General features: G+C 43.4%; 1 protein-coding gene across 4 annotated transcripts in view; it reads left to right on the top strand.

Annotated features, from left to right (window-relative positions):
- The window catches only part of LOC144101920 (uncharacterized), a 192,279-nt gene extending 184,927 nt beyond the window's left edge, over positions 1-7,352 (top strand). Inside the window, exons 1-4 of one of the 4 annotated variants that reach the window (XM_077635143.1) lie at positions 4,560-4,739; positions 4,802-4,909; positions 5,453-5,527; positions 5,831-7,352. In XM_077635143.1, coding sequence (XP_077491269.1) covers positions 4,673-4,739; positions 4,802-4,909; positions 5,453-5,527; positions 5,831-6,036 — 456 coding nt within the window. In that variant the 5' untranslated portion in view covers positions 4,560-4,672 and the 3' untranslated portion in view covers positions 6,037-7,352. Of the gene's footprint in view, positions 1-4,559; positions 4,740-4,801; positions 4,910-5,452; positions 5,528-5,830 lie in introns of those variants that run through there. The other 3 variants (XR_013308103.1, XM_077635144.1, XR_013308106.1) reach the window with 3 other exon arrangements.
- The last annotated feature ends 15,743 nt before the right edge of the window (positions 7,353-23,095 follow it).

The following is a 23,095-nucleotide window of genomic DNA, read 5'->3' as shown; positions in this document are numbered from 1 at the left end:
TTTTGAACGGGCGATCACGCCACCTCAATGTGGCCAGCTGTCTAAAGGGCTCCACCAAACTTGTCAAACTTTCAAGAATTTTCGTGTAACCATCAGTAGAAAAACTATGCGCTGAGGAAATAATCATTTTTCCACTTTATGCACGGGTTTCGCACCGATTTTTTTTTTGTGTATATCGCGATTTCCATCCCGCACAGGAAATTTCAAGGACTTTAAAGGGTTAAAAAAAAATTAAGCACTTTCAAGGGCTTTGAAAACGCAATTTCCAAATTCAAGGGTTTTCAAGGGTTTCAAGGACCTGTGCGCAGCCTGCTTAGGCCCTATACACCTGGTTTTAATGCTATCATCTGTACACACTTTAGCCCGAGTCGACCAAGAACCTCGTGTTTGGTGCTCTTTGGCCTTAGTTGCCCTTGCGCCATAAAAACCTAGCATCATCATCATATCAAAGTTCGTGTACGCAGCGTGCGCGTGAGTGCACAATGCTTGCAAATTCAGAGAAATGGGGCAATCCGTGTAAGTGTACAGCCTCAAGAATAAATCCTCGAATACGCTGCAGCCTTAACTTGTGGAAGTAATTCGTAGTTGGGTTTGCGGATGCTGCTGCAGCTGGCGGCTACAAGGCGTGCCCAGAGTCACGCATGCCAATCGCCTGAAATGTCCTAAAGCGTGCGTGAACATGCGTGCTTCAACTGGTGATATGTAAGACAACTAGATTGTGAGGCAGTGCTAACATATCTTTTTTTTCTCCCAAGAAAAGCGTACCGCGTGAACTTTTGCGGCCGATGCAATGTTTCTGCATAGCTCCTGTCGAAATCCGGCCGCCTGGGCCGGAATCGTACTAGTGATCCTGGTAGCGGCGATTTCTTCTGAAGGATGTTGATTTCTGTCAGCACCTAAATACTGATCATTTTTTCTAATGTCAGCCATTCACAACAGCTAAGGGAGGCACCACTGAAGGTGCAGATTTCTGGCTGAGCCTGGCGGAGTCATCGTGACTGCACACTGCACTTGCATGGCAGGTGCAGGCGAAGCCTGCTCTCACATTGGTGCCACATTGTTCGCTGTTGAAACGGCAGTACGACTCAGACTCTCCCAAACATGCACAGACAAACAGAATGTGTGGCTTCCTACGCATAGCTCGGGGGCTGGCAACAAGCCAATTAGGGATATTGACTTTTCGTCATCAAAGAAAAAGAAGCAGCATATGGACAGTATTCACCTGAAACCAGGTAGCAGGTACACACCTGAAGTGCTACCGTCTGTGCCACCTTCAACAGAAGAACTGACGGCATTTCATTGCAAACTTGCAGATGCTGGTGCCACACCGGCATTCATCATGTTGCACTCAAAGTACAGTGCCATGTTTCAGCCACCATGCAAGAAGGAACCGCTTCTCTTTCGCGATTTGTTGTGCCCAGAAGCACGGTCGGAAGGCCTGCGTGAACTGATTTGCCGTGCTGAGAAAACCATTAAAGACTTTTTATCAGCAATGATATGGTGAAGAGAACGGAGGAATGCACGCGGGAGCAGTCAAAGTGTGAAAAATGGTATGCATATCGTGCAGGAAGGGTCACTGCTTCACTCATGAAAAGTGTGTGCTCGACAAGTGTGAACGAACCGTCCATAAGCCTGCTAAAGAAGATATGCTACCCCGTGCAACACACCTTCTCTACTCCAGCCACAGTACAGCACGAGCCTGTTGCAATCACAAGCTATGCTGAAGAAATGAGGAAGAACCACATTGACTTCTCCCATCAAAAGACGGGTGTCTATTTAAGTACAAAGCATCCATACATAGCAGCAAGTCCCGACAGTTCTGTTTCTTGCGCATGCTGCAGAATGGGCATCCTGGAAGTAAAGTGTCCTTATTCACACTCTGACAGTACAATATCAGAAGCTGTGAAAGACCGCAACTTCTGCTTCGAAGACAATGATGGCTGCCTCCCTCTTACAGCACTCTTACTTTTTTCAAGTGCAGACTCAGATGGCAGTGTGTGATGTTCCATACTGTGATTTTGTTACATGGACTCCATTGTCATTGTATATTGAAAGAGTGGAGAGAGATAAGTTCTTTCAGAGTCTTGTACCAAGAGCATTAGCTTTTTTACTCGAGTAATTCTGCCAGAACTTTTCTCACAGCACTTTTCTAAAAGGGTGATAAAGAAGCCAACACGTGACGTCAACAAGTTTTGTTACTGCCAAGGTCCGGAGGCAGGGAAGATGCTTGCATGTGATGGCCCGCAGTGCAACTATCGGTTGTTCCATTACCTTTGCCTGGGCATAAAGCGGGCCCCAAAGGGAAAGAAATGGTTCTGCCAAGACTGTGCATCAAGCAAGGCTAATGACTCTCAGTGAGTTGTTTGTCTTGTTCGTACAAGAGGAACAGCACATCAGTGCAGGCTTCTATGCCAGTTGGCAAGTTTACTGCCGACAGGCCTACCAGTGAGATGTCGCCCAAACCTCTATCATATGGAAAGCAGCGCATCATGTTATGTTCCCAGCCGCAGCACTGTATGTCTGCTAATGTGTCTTTATTGTCAATAAACACTTATACATAGCATATACTTTGATTATGACCTCATGTAACACGGCCAAAAAATGGTTGAACGGACCAAGCAAAATTTTAGCCATTCAAAATGGCTACACATCCACAGAGATGATTGATGGGACTACAAAGTAAGGTATGCAACAGGCACAAAACAGACATTTGTCTCATTAGAGCACTATGAAGATGGTCATTTTCAGCCCATAATAGACAAGAAATGTAAAGATACGAACATACTGTTGGCTCATTCTGAGCTGCAATGCACCAGACATGGAAACAGCTCAGTTTGCAAAGCAAAGCAAACCCAGTTGTGCTGGAAATGGGCATTTAGTGGTTGTAGGAAAGGGGAGAGTAGCTGAAATATTGGAGCAAGTTGAATGCGTTGTATAAAAGCACACTTATTTCTACAACGGAGAAATCTTAGCTGGTACACTGTAAATGAATTTGTCATACTGAGCACACAGAAAAACAATAACAATTGTCTGCAGCTTAAGGATTCATGTAGGAACACTTCACAAGAACTGATGTTTTTCACATGCACATACAAGCACACACTAAAGCTGCGTGGCAGTCGTAAAATACAGCACTTCACTTGTATAAGGCTGGTGACTGGAGCACTTCGATGCCAAGATGAACACTTGTGACTCTCACAAAATACATAAATGCAAGAAACAGAACATTTAAGCAGGGATGGCGGTCCACAGTGTCCAGAAACTGCTTGCCGATTTGCAGGTACTATGCCGGAGCAGATGTTTGTGAATGCACAGCACACCAACACAATTTTCTCTAGTGCAGAGTACCTGTCTCCAGGCCTGCATGCGACGTAGTCAATTGGCTGTACAGTCAAGATAGTGTAATTATTCCATACCAGACCGATCACCCGTTCTACATGAATTCGAACATTGGCGAGCCGTCTGGTCTTCTCCGCTTCCAAAGCAGTGAGCTGCTTTTTGCCTTTAGTGAAGGCAGGATTGTGCAGTTTAGCACAGTACAGCCCTAAGGTGTCGGCAGTATCAAAACCTCTATCTGCGAGGACAACATCGCATTGTGTCAATTTATCCAGAATGCCACATTTTTCAGCTATGTGCTTATCACTAGTCCTGCTGCCCCAGCCTTCTGAAATAAAGGATATGACTCCTTGTGGGCAAATTCCTATTAGATGTTTTGATGTATTGCTGCCCTTGTAATTGGACCACGTCTCAGTCCTTGCCTCAAAAGATGATGGCCTTTCAATTCTGATTTCAAAGCGGTCTATTATGACTGCCACCTTTCACCCAAAATATTCGAAGACGCTTGTGGCACCGTCTTTTGAATCTCCTGCCTTGAAGGCCACACCTAACTTGCGATTTCAGACGCCAGAAAGCTGCGTGCAGCCATTTCTCAAAAATTCTACTCACTGTTGAATTGGAAACACAGAAACGGTATGCAAGGTCTTGCACTGGAAAATTCCACTTGAGCTTCATGAGGAACACAATAAAATCCTCAAACTTCCGTAGGCTATATTGTGCAGTGTGCTTTACGTGATTCAACCAGCTCAAGAACAGCAAGCAGCACAGAAAAGCTAATCTGTCCCGTATAAAACAAAAACTTGGCGTCATCGCCACGAAAAGATGACTGGGTCATCTCTGACGCACCAATAGACCTTTCCCCAAATTGCAGTGCCGTGCCATCCCCTAGCGGATCCGCGCAAAGCATGATGGGAGAACGGAGCGATCGCCTCTCGCGTCGTCTGGTGTCAGGCGCGTTGCTGTGTTGTGCTGCCATTTTCCCCTCTCGTTGTGTGTCTTCTCGTGCTTGTTGCTGGTGTTTCTTAGTAAACTGTAGCAGTGGACTGCAGTGGTGGTTAGCTGTTAGTCTTTTTGGAGTTTTGTGGTGACTTTTTAGACGTTCGGTATGTCTGCACAGGAGAATCACGGTGGCGGTCAAACGTGCTGCGTGCCCGTCTGTAATAACAACACAAGAAAGGTCAAAAACATTTCATTCCACGGATTCCCCAAGGACAAAAAAGAATGGGTGCGCAGGATAAATCGGCAAGGCTCAGAAGGGTGATTTACCTTGTGGAAGCCTTCATAGCACCACAAAATATGTGGTGCGCATTTCAACACTATCGGGTGCAAGGGATACATGGATTGTCTCCCTACGATCTTTCCACACCGAGTGTATGCGGAACGGACACCTGCTGTGATCACGGGTAAGACTGCTACTTTGAGAGGAGATGGTTGTTTGCTGCTAATGCTTCCTTATGTTTGCCAGGCGCTGGGAAACGACGCCGTATAAAGCCCGTCGTGGCGATGTCGCAGGAGGCCTATATCCAGGACGAACTCTGCATCTGCGGCACGGTTGAAGTGGAATCTCAGCAACGTACGTAACAGCCTTTTTTCTTTCACATTTAAACTTAATATGCTTCGAATGTGGAAAGCGAACCAGTCGCTGTTATTGTCCTTTATTTTCTTTCGCTGGAAGGAAGGGAGCGGGTTTAAGGGTCGGTAAGTTGAGGGACTTGTTGAATTTTAACACAGCATAACAGGCACAAGCGAAAAGGGAGACACACATAGATAGAATTTGGTCCACATTAAAAACAGAGTGCTGTCTTATCATTGTCTTTTTGTTAGTATTCGTTTCGCCGTGACGAGCAGAGGCAATGACTTCTTTTCGGGGGGGGGGGGGGGGGGGGGGCGGGGGGGGGGGGGGGGGTTGGGGAGTGTGACAGTAGGCTTTCTCGCTATGAGTGGTTGTACATTTATACGTCTCTTGATGAGTTGGCTCTGCTACAGCTGTTACTAACAAATTCGTTTTCCAGAGAATGTTATTCCGCTCATTCAGGTTAATTAAATTCAGGTACTGTCTTGCTGCTATATAAGGCCACGCTATTATAAAGTATTTTGAAATTATTTATCTTTGTAGACCTCCTCTCGGCTACTTCACCTGTGTTACTTCCAGCTGCTTCTCCGCCAAGCATTCATCCCCAGCTACCAGCAGGTAACCTCGCAGTGAAATATTATGTATATGCACAGCAAGACCTATTGAAAAATGCAACTAAAATGGAATAGATTGAGGAATTGTAGATGAGGGCACGAAGATATATTCCTGGCATTGTGTTTTGCACCTGCTGTTAAGCTCTCCCCTATGGCTTGTTGCTGTAATTTTATTTTACATGTTTGTTTTTACCATAAATAATTTCATATAAATCTAGCTTCACTTTTCCCACCTGACCTTGCTATCATATAAAAACTGTTAGCTAAATGCAGCCTACCACATTTGTTTTAAATTGCTTCATTCCAGACTACGACCATACGTATTCCATGGGACCAGCATCAGAGGCAGCGCATCGTTACCAAGCAAGGGCTGCAGAGCTTGTAACTACGTGTCAACAACTGCAGCAAGAAAATGAAAAGCTAAGACAGAATACCAGTTTCCTTGGAGAAGAAGTAGCAAAGCTGCGTTGCTGCACAAGGAAAAGACTGAAAGGGCTAGGGATAAACAGATAAATAAGAAAAGTTCTCATATTGAAGACTTAGTCAAGGATGAGAAGCAGCTTAGGTTTTATACTTGCTTCTCCTCACTGAAGCGCTTTGAATGCTTCGTTGCATTTATCAGTGCCAAGCACAGAACAATGAACTTGCCAGCTGGCCGACGACCTATGCTTAGTGTGAGAGAGCAGCTGATTATTTGCTTGTGCAGGTTAAGGGTCGGTCTCCTAGAGCAGGATATAGCATTCCGTTTTGCCATAAGCACATCATTGGTAAGCAGTATATTCTCCTACTGGGTAGATTTCCTGAGTGACGTGCTAGTTCAGATTATAGTGTGGCCATCACGTGAAACTGTGTCATCGTACATGCCACAGTCTTTCAGGACTCTTTATCCTTCAACGCGTGTCATATTGGACAATACGGAACTCTTTATTGAGACCTCATCTGAGTACACCATGCAGAGTGACACCTTCAGTGCCTACAAAAGTCACAATACAGCAAAAGGCCTGCTGGGAATAACACCTAATGGCTTTTTCTCCTTTGTCTCTGACCTGTCTCCTGGCAGGATATCAGACAAAGAGATTGCAAGGAAAAGTGGGATATACAATCTCCTTGAACCGGGAAATAGCGTGATGGCAGACAGAGGGTTTCTGATCAGTGATGATCTAAATGAAATTGGTGTTAACCTAAATGTGCCACCCATGCTGAATGGAAAGCAACAGTTGTCAGTCCCTGAAGAGACCAAAACAAGGGAAATTGCTAATATGAGAGTACACGTTGAACACGTCAGCAGAGAAGTAAAGAAGTTTCGTATACTTAAGAGCATTTTTCCCAATGTTATGGCTCATAAACTGAACAAATTGTGGAAGATCTGCTGCTATATAAACAATTTCAGCAATGAGCCCTTACTTAATAGAGAAAGGAGCACTTCAGCTACCTAAGAAAGTAACACAAGTTTTCCTCTGCAGTTTTTAACAATCACAGTTTTCAAAATATGCCCAGTGCTTGTAGTGCATTTGATGAATACCACAGTCGACATCTGATAATTTGTATTGACAGAGGCCAAACTGTTTCATATTATGTGGAGTTTAACTTAAGGGGGCCTTCATAATAAAGTTGACAGGATCAAAGTGTGAGTTTACAGTGTTTCGAAAATAGTGATTGCTCACTATATGTATGTATAAACCATATGCTGTGCACAAGCAGTAGATGCATTTTTAAGAATAAAATATGTTTAATGCTGTCCGTTCTGACAATACTTCCTTCCATCACATTTTTCTTCATTTCTTAAGCTCTTCATATTAATTTGTATCTTACTTTTGTTTGCATTTCACAGAAGCATAGCCAAACAAAGACCCCCTTTTTTCCCTTATCTGTTTGTTGCTTCAGTGAGTAAAACTTCACAGAACAGTATCACATCAATATGAATGTATTGTCTATTTCAAGGCCTGAAGATTACCCACTTGTATGTTGATAGAATGGTCATCAAAGTAGCAAAGGTGAACTGGTGATGCTATCTCAAACAAATTCATGGGCATAGTCAATAAGTTTTACCATTGCTTGGTTTTCATGAGCACACAAACCAGCTGATTGTTGAGAATTGTACCCAGAATGTGCACCAGAAGAGGATGCCAGCAAGCAGCAAATAAAAAAAAATTGGCTCTTAAAGGCCTGTCGTCCCAAAGCTGTCCATTTCACCTTATTAAACTTCAGTATTACGTTTTAAAAAATCAAAAGTTTCAAATAAATGGAAAAAAGGAGTGATATGTGACAGAAGATGTGTCAGTCTGCATGTTCTACTGCAAGGGAAATGAACAGGTACTACAGTGCAGTATTCGTTGAAAAAAAGCTTTAATTCTTAACACAACATTGGAAAGAGCAAGGAACCTGAACACTTAGTATAACTCACGCATTGCATGAATACTGCTCATGTCCGGTAAAGGTTGCACTCCTATTACAGCTCTAAAGTGACTAAAAACCAAACTGCCCCACAACCATCTCAATCAGCCCACTTTTATTGTGGAAGTGCTTTTGTGCTGTACTGAAACAATATGCACAAAATATTAAAATGGAGCATATGCGGGTAGAAGTGAAGAACATTGCAATGAAATAACTTAACACTATGTATTGTAAATAAATAAGGAATCTAAGCGCTGAACATAACCGCATTGACTAGTAATTTGATGAAAGTTGTATGCTTATCACAGCTCTAAAATGATTAGCAAAAAGAAATTGCACTATTTGTCTGTCACTTAGTATCTCAAGTTTTTTACATTGTTACACAATGCGTTTCTTTACTGCACTGAAAAATTACAAGTGGAGAACAATGCAATGAAGAAATTGTCAAAAAGAACTTTGCAAAAAAAAACGATATGTGCATATGTGTAAACGCTACTATATTACCTCCGTGGAAAAATTAAAAACAAAATGCAAAATTGTCAAAAAGAGACTGCAAATTAATGTACGTGCAGAAGTATAAACGCTACTATATTAACTCTGTGAAAAAATTAAAAACAAAATGCACATAAAACTTTTGTCTTAATAAAACTGCAAAAATACTGTCACTTGGCTGTTTACATGGTTTCAACAGAAGGATTGAGATCTAGAGGCCTTTTAATAAAAACTACTCTCCGCCGTAGCTAAACAGTCATTGTGCACATGTATTAGGGAGGCAGCGTGTTTTCCATGTGTTAAACAGTCTCCTGCTGTGCGATGTGAGCGCATGTTAAAGAAACCATAGTTGTTCTGAATTAATCTGGAGCCACCCACTGCACTGTCCCTCATTGCTAATATTCCCACTTTGGGACTATTAAACTCAACTGTGGACTATTTTCTTCTCATTTGTTCGAACAGGCCGAGAAGTACATATTATGAGAACGAGGAGGTTAATGAAAACAGACTTGACTGCGTGCACTTTGTATCAATTTAAACCTGAAAGAACTTGGCACTGCTTATAGTCTCTGTAAAACTGCAGGAGTCGAGGCATCACTTTGTTGGTCCAGAGCAAACTGTCAAATTGAATCCTCTGGACTGTACACTCAACGCCATTGTCAACCAAAAAGTCGCACCAGGAAAGTCCCGTCAGTGCCATTTGTCCTTGTACCTGATAATAGTACTTTTGCAAGGTATGAAGCAAGCCATCTTTCAGGTATGACGCAGTTTGAATGGCATTGCTCAGAAGTTCTCCTCGGTCTCTAGCAGCTGAAAGAGTTTTCACTTCTAGAGGGCCAAAGCTGTCACCACCTTTCACCACTCTGTCTGGTGTGGCACCATGTACTGCTACACCAGGGTTGACGCATAGGTCGCAATGGTACACTTCAATCGATGCACCGTTCTCAAGTTAACAGCATACAAAGCTCTTGTCAGACCAAAATTAGAATATGCGGATTTAATCTGGAGCCCTCATCAAAAATATTTAATCAAGAAAATAGAAAGAGTGCAAAATTTAGCTTTGCGGTTTATATACTACACATACTCGCGTTTTTCAAGCGTGTCCGTTCTTCGCGACAGGGCGAAATTGAAAAAACTAGTTCATCGCAGAATTGTATCTCGCATCAAATTTTTATATCAGCTGTACCATGGTCACTACAAAATAGCGCGTGAATGTTATTTACCCGAGCCCCCCATGCGCTCTGCTCGTACAAACCACAACAAAACAATTAAGCAACCATTAAGTAACCTTAACATCCATCAATATTCTCTTTTTCCCCATGCAATTTCACTATGGAATAAATTACCCGAAGAAGTAGTTAACGCTAATTCAATAGAATCGTTCGTTCAGCTTTCAAATAACCCTTTCTTTGACCTCTAAAATTGCCGCAATGAGAGCAGTTTCTTTTGCGTCACGCTTTTTCATTGTTATTTTGTTTACGTATTGCACTGTTGTACGTTCATGTTTATTTCTGTTACGTATAGTGTTACAATGATGTATGTACACGTTTATTGTGTTCTTAATTGCTAATTGGCAATGGTAATTTACGTTGTTGTATGTACCCACTCCTGCTTGGGCCCGAATAGGGCCTGCAGTATTTGTAAATAAAAAAAAAATACCGCCGCACAGCACTCTCCTCATTAAGCAAGCTGTCCCTCATATAGTTTGCTTGCAAGGTGCTTGATACAAAAACTCGCTTTAAAAGCTTTTCATCTGCTGGCTTCTGGCGGCTGACAATGTCGCCAAAGTGGGACGCAGCCAGGCGCTTTGCTCTCTCAAAAGACCATGTTGCAGAGCTGCTCTGGTCTCTCATGCTTTCTTCAAGCGCCCACACTTCTAGTGTGATAGAGCGGTCTCCAAAATTGTAGCCTGCTGGCACATTCTCGCTCCACAGCACCTTGGTGGGGAGTATAAGCATTAGCTTCGCTGGCACTGCATCCTGCTGGATGACTGGCGGGGGCACTGGAAGAAAAGAGTTGTCCCGCAATGTATCACACAACATAGGATGCATGTCTTCTACGCACAGTGTTTTATGCAATCCTTGTATGTCTCCTTCAGTTAACTGAACACGTGCATTTTCTTTTGCACGCTTGCTTCGTTTTGTCTTGTTGGGCACATGCTTCACAAAGTTCAAATAATAAAACTTTAACGTGCACATGTTTCCATGCTTTGCCCCAGTCGCCAAGGCTCTTGGCTTTCCAGTGCACAAAGCAGTGTCATGAATATAAGCTTGCCCAGAGCGCTTCATGTCCAGAATAAACCACAATAGGGCTGCCACATGTTTGCAGACTCCCGATGCTCCTGCACGGCAGTTGCAACAGCCTTTCCTCACGGGCCCATCAGATGTAATTGCTGCAGCTACCTTGTACCGTTTTGACACAGAAAATGATGCTTTGACAGTGGCTTTGAGGTATACCTGCCCACCAGCTTTGCAGAGCAATGCATCGTGAACCTTCTCAGCTTTACACATCCTATAGCCGGCAACACAATGTTTGGAAGCAGATAGAGCCCTCTCATGCTGCAATATGGAGTCCTCCGCAAAACTTCTGTACAGGCCTTTCCGCTGCTTGGTCCACGGTCCTTTCGGGGGACTCAATGCAAGTGGCCGAACATTTTCCATGGCTTGCAGTGGTGCCTGGAACATAAACAAATCAAGGATACCTTCTAGGTGTAACCATTTGATTTATGTAAACATCGACATGAAGGTCTTTTGCAACTAAAATAGGTCACTTATAAGCAGCGAAAATTTCTGTCCAAGCCCTTTGATGGGAGGCAGTAATATGTATACTCTAGACAATCAGTGAAGTGAAGAAATTCTGTGTGCCATTGAAAACCTGCGAGGCTAACACAAAATTTCATCAGTAGTTAACTTTCAATGCTTCTGCACTTGTAAAGAAACGTTTTACTTCACTACTCTGCAGACACCAAGCGCAAAGAAAACTATCTGTACATTTATACAACGAAAAGTTTAACAATTCAATATTGTTCTTCGTAACGGAAAGTAACTTTTATTATTTATTGCAAAACTGGCGTCTGAAAATTTTCACTGAAAATTGATTCCTGCGCTCGTTCTTGGTTTGAAAGTCCACATCGTACTAGGCTCACGATAGCATTTCAAGAGCCACTGTCTCGACAGTTACACTCTTGATGCAAGCATCGTACTTGTATAATCGCAGCGCAATGTCGCGAACATGAACAGAAGTGCAGAGAGTTTTTGCATGTTCCGAAAATGCCCAGCCGACCTTCCTAAAAACAGAACTGGAAGCTGTAACACGCACCAAACGAAAAGGGCATACATATTTCAAACTAGGCATTTATGCCCCGCGCACAGCAGCGGGACGCGGAGCAGTGAGCAAATGTGCGGCGAGGGCTACGTATATATGCAGTGGGCGAACGCCGGTCTTTGCGTCTACTTACCGAGCTCGGCTGGCGGTCCACGGCCGTTGAACGCAACATCCAACTGTGTCATTTGGTGCAAGGGAACAGCGGACACAACAGAAAAGCCAAGAAACAGCGAAGACGATGATACGGCGGAGAAATGCTTCCCGGTTGGCGGGCACAGTCGGAGAGGCGGACGGAAAGACACGAGCAGACGCGAGCGCGGCGCTCCGTTTTCCCAGACTGCTTTGCGCGGCCGCTTGGTGGCGCGGCAGAATTTGTGAAAAGGTCCATTGCTTGAGCCACCCTTTATCCAGGCGATGACAGGCCCGAACTTCACAGAAGAAACTAATAATAATAATAATAATTGGTTATTGGGGAAAGGAAATGGCGCAGTATCTGTCTCATATATCGTTGGACACCTGAACCGCGCCGTAAGGGAAGGGATAAAGGAGGGAGTGAAAGAAGAAAGGAAGAATAGGTACCGTAGTGGAGGGCTCCGGAATAATTTCGACCACCTGGGGATCTTTAACGTGCACTGACATCGCACAGCACACGGGCGCCTTAGCGTTTTTCCTCCATAAAAACGCAGCCGCCGCGGTCGGGTTCGAACCCGGGAACTCCGGATCAGTAGCCGAGCGCCCTAACCACTGAGCCACCGCGGCGGGGCAGAAGAAACTGTGAAAATTGGTTTTCGGGGAAAGGAAATGGCGCTGTATCTTTCTCACATATCGGCTTGTGCGTAAGGGAAGGGAAAAAGGAGGGAGTGAAAAGAGGAAAGGAAGAAAGGTGCTGTAGTGGAGGGCTCCAGAATAATTTAGACCACCACGAAATCTTTAAGGTACACTGACAGCGCGTGCTTCGCCTCCATCGAAACACAGCCGTTGCGTTCGGGTTCCAACCACTCATTTAAACAGGGTCGTTAGGTCACAGACTTAATAATATTATAATAATTGGTTTTGGGGGAAAGGAAATGGCGCAGTATGTGTCTCATATATCGTTGGACACCTGAACCGCACCATAAGGGAAGGGATAAAGGAGGGAGTGAAAGAAGAAAGGAAGAAGAGGTGCCGTAGTGGAGGGCTCTGGAATAATTTCGACCACCTGGGGATCTTTAACAGTGCACATCGCACAGCACACGAGCACCTTAGCGTTTTGCCTCCATAAAAACGCAGCCGCCGCGGTAAGGTTCGAACCCGGGAACTCCGGATCAGAAGCCGAGCGCCCTAACCACTGAGCCACCGCGGCGGGTACGTCACAAACTTTGCTTTTAAATTTCACCCACTCACCTTGTCCTCCTCATTCTTGATCAAGGAACCCATAGCAGTTCTGAAACGTTGTTCTTGATCTTGACTTTGTCAGCGGCAAAATGTTATGTTTCAGTTCCAGAGCGCGCTATACATCATGCACCACCACAATGCTTGCTACCCACAGCACTTTTCAGTAGTAATAACTAAGCCCTGCATAGTCGGCTGCAACTCCAGAAAGAAAGAAGCGACGGATGCCCTACAAAGGACGCCTTGCAGCCAACGGCGTCGGCCGATTCTCCGGACGCCGCTGTCAATCTGATTAAATGGTGGTTCATCTCCTTTCATCTGCCACCCCTTGAGATGTCACACAGGTCCAAGAGGATTGACTAACCATGACATCATAAGAACCAGTTGACGCCATTGGCTGGAGGGCCTCTTTCAAGAGGCACAAGCCGCTTCGTTCTTGAGTTGTATTATACTGGGGTTCGTTTCTCGTACCGTCCGAGTAAGTCGATGTTTTGGAGAGGTGAGGTTTCCTCTTCCCTCGAAGCTAAAAGTTGAACCTCTTTGTAATGAAGCGGTTTATAACGAAACAACTGGTACAACGATTGCACGTGGAAGCTCGGCCAACAGGGGCTATAAGGAAGCTACAGCTATAACGAAGTAATCGCCGGACACCTTCATGTAAAGAGGTTCAACTGTATATGGACCGCTGGCATAACGAGCTGCATAGCATGGTTTGTAATGAAATAATGGATATAACGAACGAATAGCGGGCCACAAGCACACCTGACAATCACCAGAGCAGACGTGTTACTTGACTGCCTGCCGAGCCCCTGAAGAATGGTAAAAAGGCTGCGCTGTTACTCCTTTATAGTGACCTTTTCAGCTCTGCGATTGGCTCATATGCGACGCCATGCACTGTGTTCCGTCGTCATTGGCTGGGCTTGGAGACGTCATGCATGTGCCGGCGCTCCAGTGTCTCCAAGAACGCATAAAGAAAAAACTGTATAGAACCAAAGGGAATTGTATGATATCGCGTTACCACTGCTCCTTAAGGGAACGCAAAGGCCCGGCTCGTCTTGAACACGTGCGCTGTGGAACTCGAAGGCTACAAGTGGAGGGTAACTCCGCTTTTAAGCGCAACTAATCCTAGAGGCTACTTTGCTGAGAGGGGCTAGTTCGGAAAATACACAGGCGCATACCAAGGTCATGCACGTATAAGGTGAGAAAATGGGACGAGCGCTGCTAGCATTCATTTCCCATTTTGTCCAAGTCCGTGGTTTCAGCTCAAAGATCCAGATGACTGAGCCAGCGGAAAGTGGAAAATAAAGAACTGTAGCGATTTTTCAACATTTCTGGCTTTTATTTATGTCTATGTATTTGATAATGCACCCGTTTAATTCATTTTATTGCCACGTGCTAGCGTTGTTAGTCTCGGAATAGGTATTGTGCTTGACTGCCCACATGTGAGGCGACAGTCTGAAAAATCATTTTGGGGAAACAAAATGGGGGAAAAACGCTAAGGCGCCCGTGTGCTGTGGGATGTCAGTGCACGTTAAAGATCCCCACGTGGTCTAAATTATTCCAGAGCCCTCCACTACGGCACCTATTCTTCCTTTCACTCCCTCCTTTATCCCTTCCCTTACGGCGTGGTTCAGGTGTCCAAAGATATATGAGACAGATACTGCGCCATTTCCTTTCCCCAAAAACCAATTATTATTATTAAACAAAATGGCACAGTATCTGTCTCAGCAGGGACTAAGAGAATGAAGGAAGAAAGAGGTGCCGTAGTGGAGGGCTCCGGTATAACTTGGACCACCTGGGGATCTCTGACGTGCACTGACATCGCACAGCACACGGGCGCCAATCTCAGAGTTTATGTCCTGTGGTGGCCATTGCTCTCGAAGGAGGTCTCGATGCACGGTTCGCCGGTCACAACCGTAGCACTCGCTCGGTAAAGAGGACCCGCCAAGCTTTGACGTATTCCTGTGAGCCAGTCGAAAAAGAAACTCAAGTCGGCGACGCTAGGCTAGGCTTAGCTTAGTCGGAATAACTAATACGCGTCTCGCTGGCCATCTCCGACGCTGGCGTTTGGTGGTATTGTAAGATTATCGCAGACATCCACAATGGGCATTGAAACTCCCTTGGATGTCCAGCGGATTACCGCTTTCGGACTTTTCGTACATCCGCTGGTCGTCCGCAAATCACCGAAAGATTTCCACCGGATGTCCGCAGGACTCCAAGTTGAATACGAATTGGCAGTCCAAGGGAGCTCCAGCGGGCATCGGAAGCGGATATTCAGATGTTATACGGGCGCAGGAAAATTATTGTAGTTTAATTATTCAAGGTCTGTCAGACGTCCGTAGGACCAACAACGGACCACTAAAGGTTGCCTGGGGGACGTTCACTTTTTCTACTTGGGCCTAGTTGTGCAATGGTCACATCCCAAGACCAGTCACAAACTGATCGATTAGTCCCACTGCTACTGGCAGGGCCTGACCAGCGAGCATGTAAACAGGGGCAGGGCTAATCAGTAGGTCCGTGACTGGTTTGTGATCGTTGCATAATTCAGCTCCAAGCTGCACAGTGCAGTTGGTGTAAACACCGCGGCTATCTGCAGAATCTGTGGGACACTGATGTGGCAATATTGACATGCACCAATGAAAATATAGCTTGCGCCCATGAAAAACAGATTCAAAAGGCGAGCCACACTTACAGTAATAGAATAAACACTTCCGCATACACTTTTATTCATTTCTAGTACCAAAAGCTTAATCCACAGCATGGAGAAGTGCTTCTAGCACTGAGGCATTGCAAGTGCCAAAGCACAACACTGGTCACCTAACAAAATATGTACAAACCTAACAAATTCAGAGATGCATATCACTCGTGCATTACAATAGGCACCAACAACTTAGCACCATTCAGAGAGAGATAGCAGATGAGTGTTCACAGCGCTAGCCAAAAAACCAAGAACTGCAAGAGTAAAATAACATCGAAGAATAATTATGCATCACTGTCAGTGATTTCGCTTCTAACTTTTAAAAGAATATACAACTGTATATAGCTCCAACTTCTGAAACAACGAACAAGGCCTCACTGGCTTACACACCTCTAGGACAAAACCAGGTAAACTGAAATAGACCCAACTTGCAGTGCACTGGAAATACACTACTCTCTCTTCTGGAAAATGTCACGTAAAGTAAAAATCGAATAAGAACTGTAAAAAATTGTTACGCACCACCAGCAAAAACACCAGGCCAGAACAAATAGCTAATATGCTGCACGTGAAGTAAACAAAACTAGAAGAAAGCTGATTGCTTTCACTGCTAACGAAAACAAGTATGTCCTGCCCTCATGCTACAGGTGCTGCATGAGTGAAATAAGGTTGCAGCATGTAAAGAGCATATATTATGCATCACTGTCAGTGATTTTGCTTAGATATAACTTTTAAAACACAATATAACCCACTCCCCTTTGCAATTATTTGCTGAGGGTAAAATAAATAAATAAACAAGGCCTCACTGGCTTGCACACATGTAGAATAAAACCAACAAAACAATGTAAACTGAAACTTAATTAGACAAACTTGCAATGCACTGGAAATCTTACTCTTTCTCTTCCGGAAAATGTCACGCGAAGTAAAAATTTCGAATAAAAATGCAAATCAAAAATGCAAGAAATAATGCTCATGCACCACCAGCAAAAACATTAGGCGAGGTCAAATATCTGCAATGCGACACATGAAGTAAACAAGACTAAAAAAAGCTGACTGTTTTTGCTGCTAAAGAAAAAGTATGTCCTGCACTCATGCTGCACGAATTTCACCACCTGCTGATTGGTGCACTTAGCCCTTTTCAGGTTGCTTTGGTGCGTGCCGCAACCATGATTTTATTGTGGCCTCAACGATGACTGGAGTGCTGTTAGGTGCTTTGTTCGCAGCAACTGAAAAAGAAAGTATCCCACAATAAAACAGCTCCATGCAGGCATCCCTTTTTTTATTGTATGGCACTGCATTATGTTAGCCTATTATACAGGTTGTTTCACGTATTATGAATCAAGGATTTTTAAAAAAGTGGCTTATCGGAGCTCGTCGAAACCAACGGCTTACTGTTTCCCGTCACGTGGCGCTCCTCAGATTATTTTTAATTCAATTTATTTATTGAGAAAAAATAATGCAAATTTTCTATTATTAACTTTAGGGTCACATGTCTTTCCTTAAGATGTATAGGAAGTAAAGAAAGAACTGAATCAGTTTTTGTAGCGACATACCTCCTACGTGGTCCTTTTTTCCTGCGTTCAAAGAAAGCGCGTGAAATATAAAATCACGTGACTGCGCTCATGCGCTACCATATCCCAGCACTCCCAACCGTGTTTTGAACGAACGAAACGTGACCGTTGACCAAGCCCAAGTGAGCGGCCACCGCTCAGTTCGACGTGCTGCAAAATGATAAAATAATGGTAATAAAAAAACGGAGGCTGCCTTGAAAAGCCTGACTTCACTGCTTTCCCTTCCATTTTTGTTTTGTCTAGGCGATGGCTCAATAGCTGTCGATGGAATGCTTATACCTTATCGGAGATCCCTTTGCGCGCTTTCCATGTTCAGGAAGAATGTGCTGACACGCTTTCAAGACTATCCTGAGAGCGACGTTGGCCATTCACTTTGAGGTGGCAAGCACGCACGCTTCGTTCACTCAGGACATGCTTGGCAGTGCTACAATATGATAGCGCAAGAGCGGAATCGCGCGGCTTTTTTCATAATTCGCAGGCTTTCTTTAAATGTTGGAAAAAAGTGCTGCATAGAAGATGCATCGTTAAAAAAAATCGATTGGTTGTTTCATAGCCCCCTCTAGAACTTCAGGAAAAGCACGTCACCCTAATGTGAATATTAAAAATTTTGCATAATCAACCTAAGCTAATTAACTAAGTGAACGGAACTTCAATATACTCTAAAGAGTGCCACACGATGGGAAACAATGTCTCTGGTTTCACCCAGCTCCGGTGCATCAAATTTTTTTAATCCTTGATTCAAGTTATGTGAAACACCTTGTATATTACTGCATTACATGCAACATTGCTATATGAGCCCAGAGCTCTATACAGCATTTACAGGCCTTGGTATAGATAAAGTGCTCCAGATATGCCCTCAAAAGTAGCTGTAAAAGCTCTGGAGCTACAGTCGTTTGTGCACGGTTTACATGTTGATTGCTCCTTCACTTGCTTGTTTAAACACGCTTGAAGCAAAACGACACTTCACACTACTGCACTGCATATCCCTTATCGTTAGCAGTTATTTCAGAACTTGAGCCATTCACTACATTGCAATGCACATTCCAAAGCTTTTTTCATGAACCCAAATTGATGATGGGATAGTCAGCAAATGCATCTTCCGCAGTGATTCCCAGCATAAATCAGGTATTAAAAAATTACATAAGATGCACATGAGAAGTCCATTTTTAGCAAATAGGGCTGTGTAAGAAAATGCAACAAAATTAAGCAATCCTAAAGAAGTATGCCACACACCTTTGACTGATTTGGCAATTTTCAGGGCTGAGAAGTTAACTTTCCTCTTTCGCCCCATCCACAAAAACTTTGTTATTATTATAGCTGATAACTGTTATAAAAAAAGCATAACTGCAAAGAGGGGTCACGGACGGCAAGTGACATGCGAGCTCCACCAAGGCATCCTTTTGGTGGCCCCGAAAGAGGCCTTGTAAAAAATACAATGTTGCCGCGGCCGCCTCTCAGCTTGAGAAATCCCGAAGAAACGCAATGATTTCGCATTCCACTAACTTTTGGCACGAGCACTCAGGAGCCAGACTTCACTTTTATAACCGATAATGTGGCATGGGGGCATTGTAATAAGCGGGTTATTTTACCATAGAAAACATACAAAAGTGGACGGTGCAGAAGCTTTTCATTGTTGTAATATTGCTAAAACCGGTATCGTTATAAGTGGTTTTTTTTTATTTATTTACAAATACTGCAGGCCCTATTCGGGCCCAAGTAGGAGTGGGTACATACAACAACGTAAATTACCATTGCCAATTAGCAATTAAGAACACAATAAACATGTACATACATCATTGTAACACTATACGTAACAGAAATAAACATGAACGTACAACAGTGCAATACGTAAACAAAATAACAACGAAAAAGCGTAACGCAAAAGAAACTGCTCTCATTGCGGCAATTTTAGAGGTCAAAGAAAAGGTTATTTGAAAGCTGAACGAACGATTCTATTGTATTAGCGTTAACTACTTCTTCGGGTAATTTATTCCATAGTGAAATTGCATGGGGAAAAAGAGAATATTGATGGATGTTAAGGTTACTTAATGGTTGCTTAATTGTTTTGTTGTGGTTTGTACGAGCAGAGCGCATGGGGGGCTCGGGTAAATAACATTCACGCGCTATTTTGTAGTGACCATGGTACAGCTGATATAAAAATTTGATGCGAGATACAATTCTGCGAACTAGTTTTTTCAATTTCGCCCTGTCGCGAAGAACGGACACGCTTGAAAAACGCGAGTATGTGTAGTATATAAACCGCAAAGCTAAATTTTGCACTCTTTCTATTTTCTTGATTAAATATTTTTGATGAGGGCTCCAGATTAAATCCGCATATTCTAATTTTGGTCTGACAAGAGCTTTGTATGCTGTTAACTTAACGGTTGATGAAGTACGGCGCAATTTCCGTTTCAAAAATGCCAGCTTTTTTAGCGCGTTGCTGCAAACGTTTTCTATATGGGGTTCCCAACTTAAATTGCTTGTGAGTGTAACACCTAAATACTTCACTCGCTGGGTTTTATGAATATAAGAATTATTAATAATATAAGCAAAATCTAAGGGTTCTTTCTTGTTGGTAAATGTAATAGCTGCCGTCTTCAAAGTGTTTAGCTTCAGTCCCCATGTTTCACACCATACGCTAATTGAGTGCAACGCGTCATTAAGTCTTACTTGGTCGGAGTGATGATTTACATTAGTATAAATAACACAATCGTCCGCAAACAACCGGATCTTCACAGGCGATTGAAAAGATAAATAGATGTCATTGATATAAACTAAGAACAACAAGGGACCGAGAACTGACCCCTGTGGCACCCCTGAGTGCACTTTCAGTGTACTAGAAACGCAGTCTTTAACAGCAACGTATCGTTTTCTTGAGGACAAATAAGATTCTATCCAACGGATGATATTGCGTTCAATGCCCACTGAGAGCAGTTTAGTTACTAAATCGGCATGCGGAACTACATCGAACGCTTTGGAAAAGTCCAGAAACACTGCATCGATTTGACCCCTCATATTCATATGGTTATAATCGCTTTAAATAAAATATGTTCTAGCAGTTTACAAGTTGTGGATGTTAAGGAAACTGGTCTGTAATTATTTAGTTCTAGAGGGGATCCAGATTTGTGAATCGGAACTATCCTTGCAAGGCGCCAGTCATCTGGTATCACACAGGATTCTAACGATGTTTTATATATTACATATAAGTACTCTGCTACCCAGATTGCGTATCTGTTAAGGAAAACATTAGATATTTTGTCCGGACCTGATGACTTTTTTATGTCTAGATTACGTAAAAGACTAAGGATGCCGTTTTTGCTTAAATCTACTTCGGGCATCGGATTACGAAGCGTGTAAGGTTGCAAGTGCGCGTGCGATGCGTTTATGGTAAACACCGATTGAAAAAAGGCGTTAAATTCATTAGCAATGGTCAAAGGATCGTCAATGCCTGTGCCAGATGTTCTGATCTCTGTGATGCCGCTTTTATCTTTAGATAAATATTGCCAGAATTTCCTTGGTTGCTCTGACATGAAAGAAGTCAATCTGGAAGAAAAGAACTAATCTCTTGCAGCGCGCACTTTATCTTTGAAAGTGCGTACTAGACTTGCAAGTTCTTTCCTGTCACCCCGTTTTCGAGAGCGTTTTATTTTGCGTTTCTGATGTATCAGATTACGATCCATCCACGGGTACTCCCTGTTGATGCGCTTTTTCTTCAAAGGCACGTAGGTGCTTTCACAGTGCATGACTAAGTCTTTAAACTTTGTCCACAGCACATTAACGTCATTTGTCTCATTAAAGGAAGGGAATAAAGATTCCATACAACTAATAATTCCGTCATCATCAGCATGCGTATAGTCTCTTACAAATGTGTCAGAAGGTTTAACATACGATCGCAAGCCCGAAATAGGACACTCAAGAACAAGTAACTGATGATCAGATATACCGTCCTTGACACTGACTGAGCAGTCTGGAAGCGAGCTACTTGCAAACGCAAGGTCAAGTACAGCAGAGCTGGAAATTCTTGTAGCATCCATAACCAACTGGGTTAACGAAAACGTAAATGCAGTTAGTAGTAATGACTCAGCATTTTTGGAATCTTTGCCGTCGTGTGAAAGGCTGCACCAGTTAATTCCTGGAAGGTTAAAATCTCCTGTTATAAGGATGTTGGAACGCGAATTTGTATTTTGCAGCAAATAATCATATAAGGAATCTAAGTATTCCTGAGGAGCATTCGGAGGCCGATAGACCCCTCCTAGTAATATAGTTTTTCCAAAAAACTTTATTTTGCACCATATGCTTTCATAATCACTGATGCCGTTTAAGCGTATGAATTTAATGTTATTCTTTATTGCAATTGCAACTCCGCCACCCCTTGATCCTCTGTCCTTACGGATAAGCGTGTACGAAGGAGGCATTATTTCTGAATTTTGCACATCGGAATGCAGCCAGGTTTCAGTTACCACTAGGACGTGTGGTTGATAGGTCAGAATTATATCTTCAAGGCTCTGGATCTTATTCAGTACACTGCGTGCGTTCAACGAAACAAGCCGTAGCGTCTTGACGGATTCCCGTCATTTGTTATCTAGCTTACGCGTGTTCGCACGTGTGGGTCGATGAGAGGAAGTTTCGGGTTGGGCAGGCGCAGATGATTTGGACAACTCTATTCTGCGATTGCGCGTTGCGTCCCATACGTACAGCCTGTCATCAACTTTGAGCTTATCGAAACGAAGGGAAGCCTTAGAACCATTGTTCTTTTCTTCAGCCGCTGAACGCCATAATTTTGCACGAATATCCCGAATGTTTTTTGAAAAATCTTTCGATATAGCTACTTTTGTGTCCTTTAATTTGAAGCAGGATGACATAACCTTTGTTTTGTCTACGTAGTTAAAAAACCTCAAAATGATCGGACGATGTCGCTGTGCATGTTTTAGTCCAATTCGGTGAATACGCTCTATTGAGTTTACTTCAACACCTAGAATCTTTTTAAAAATTTCTTCGTTAACTTTCCGCTCCAGTTCTACTGAGTCCTCCTCTGGATCTTCCTTTACTCCATATATTACGATATTGTTGCGACGACTTCTGTTTTCGAGATCATCTACCTTTTTGGTTAACTCAAGAACTAGTTTGTTCGTGTTATTGCAAGCTTCGTCCACTTTCTGCAACCTTTGCTCACAATTCTCAATTCGGCACAGTTCTTTCTCAATTTTGGTAATCCTGGTATGAATATTCTCGACTGTCGATTCTACCTGTTTCAGATTACTAGTCAGCGAAGCCAGAGTCTTATTAGTCTTTGTTTGCTCTTTCAAAATTTTCTTAAGTAATTGGTTGTTTAACTGTGTCTCAGACTCTGAATCAGAAGTAGGACCAGGATTTAGCTCTATGTCTCCGGATGTTAGTAGCAATAACCTGATCACATGTAAACAGTCACATAATAGACCAAACAAACACTGTGGGCTTGGCAACACCGTCAATATGGCTGTATCATCTCTAATAGAAGAAGTTAGATACTTGTCACCAACCTGGGCAAAAAGAATCGGGATCAGCATCCTTCTGTAACCGGTGTCACCAAGCCCACTGAAGGAATCTTGCAAGAGCGTCCAGTATTTATGCCTGAAGTGGTCGCTATCCGATGATGTCACCGAGCTGATACGCTGACAGGCTTGATGCACGTAGGGCGTTGTTTCTTGGGTCAGCCGTGGCGATGGCATGATGACCAGGTCAGTCG

The sequence above is a fragment of the Amblyomma americanum genome, chromosome 8 (genome assembly GCF_052857255.1).
Source record: "Amblyomma americanum isolate KBUSLIRL-KWMA chromosome 8, ASM5285725v1, whole genome shotgun sequence".
In the NCBI taxonomy this organism is placed as follows: Eukaryota; Metazoa; Arthropoda; class Arachnida; order Ixodida; family Ixodidae; genus Amblyomma; species Amblyomma americanum.
The sequence above is the reverse complement of the archived record's forward strand: the minus strand, read 5'-3'. Positions and strand labels throughout refer to the sequence as shown.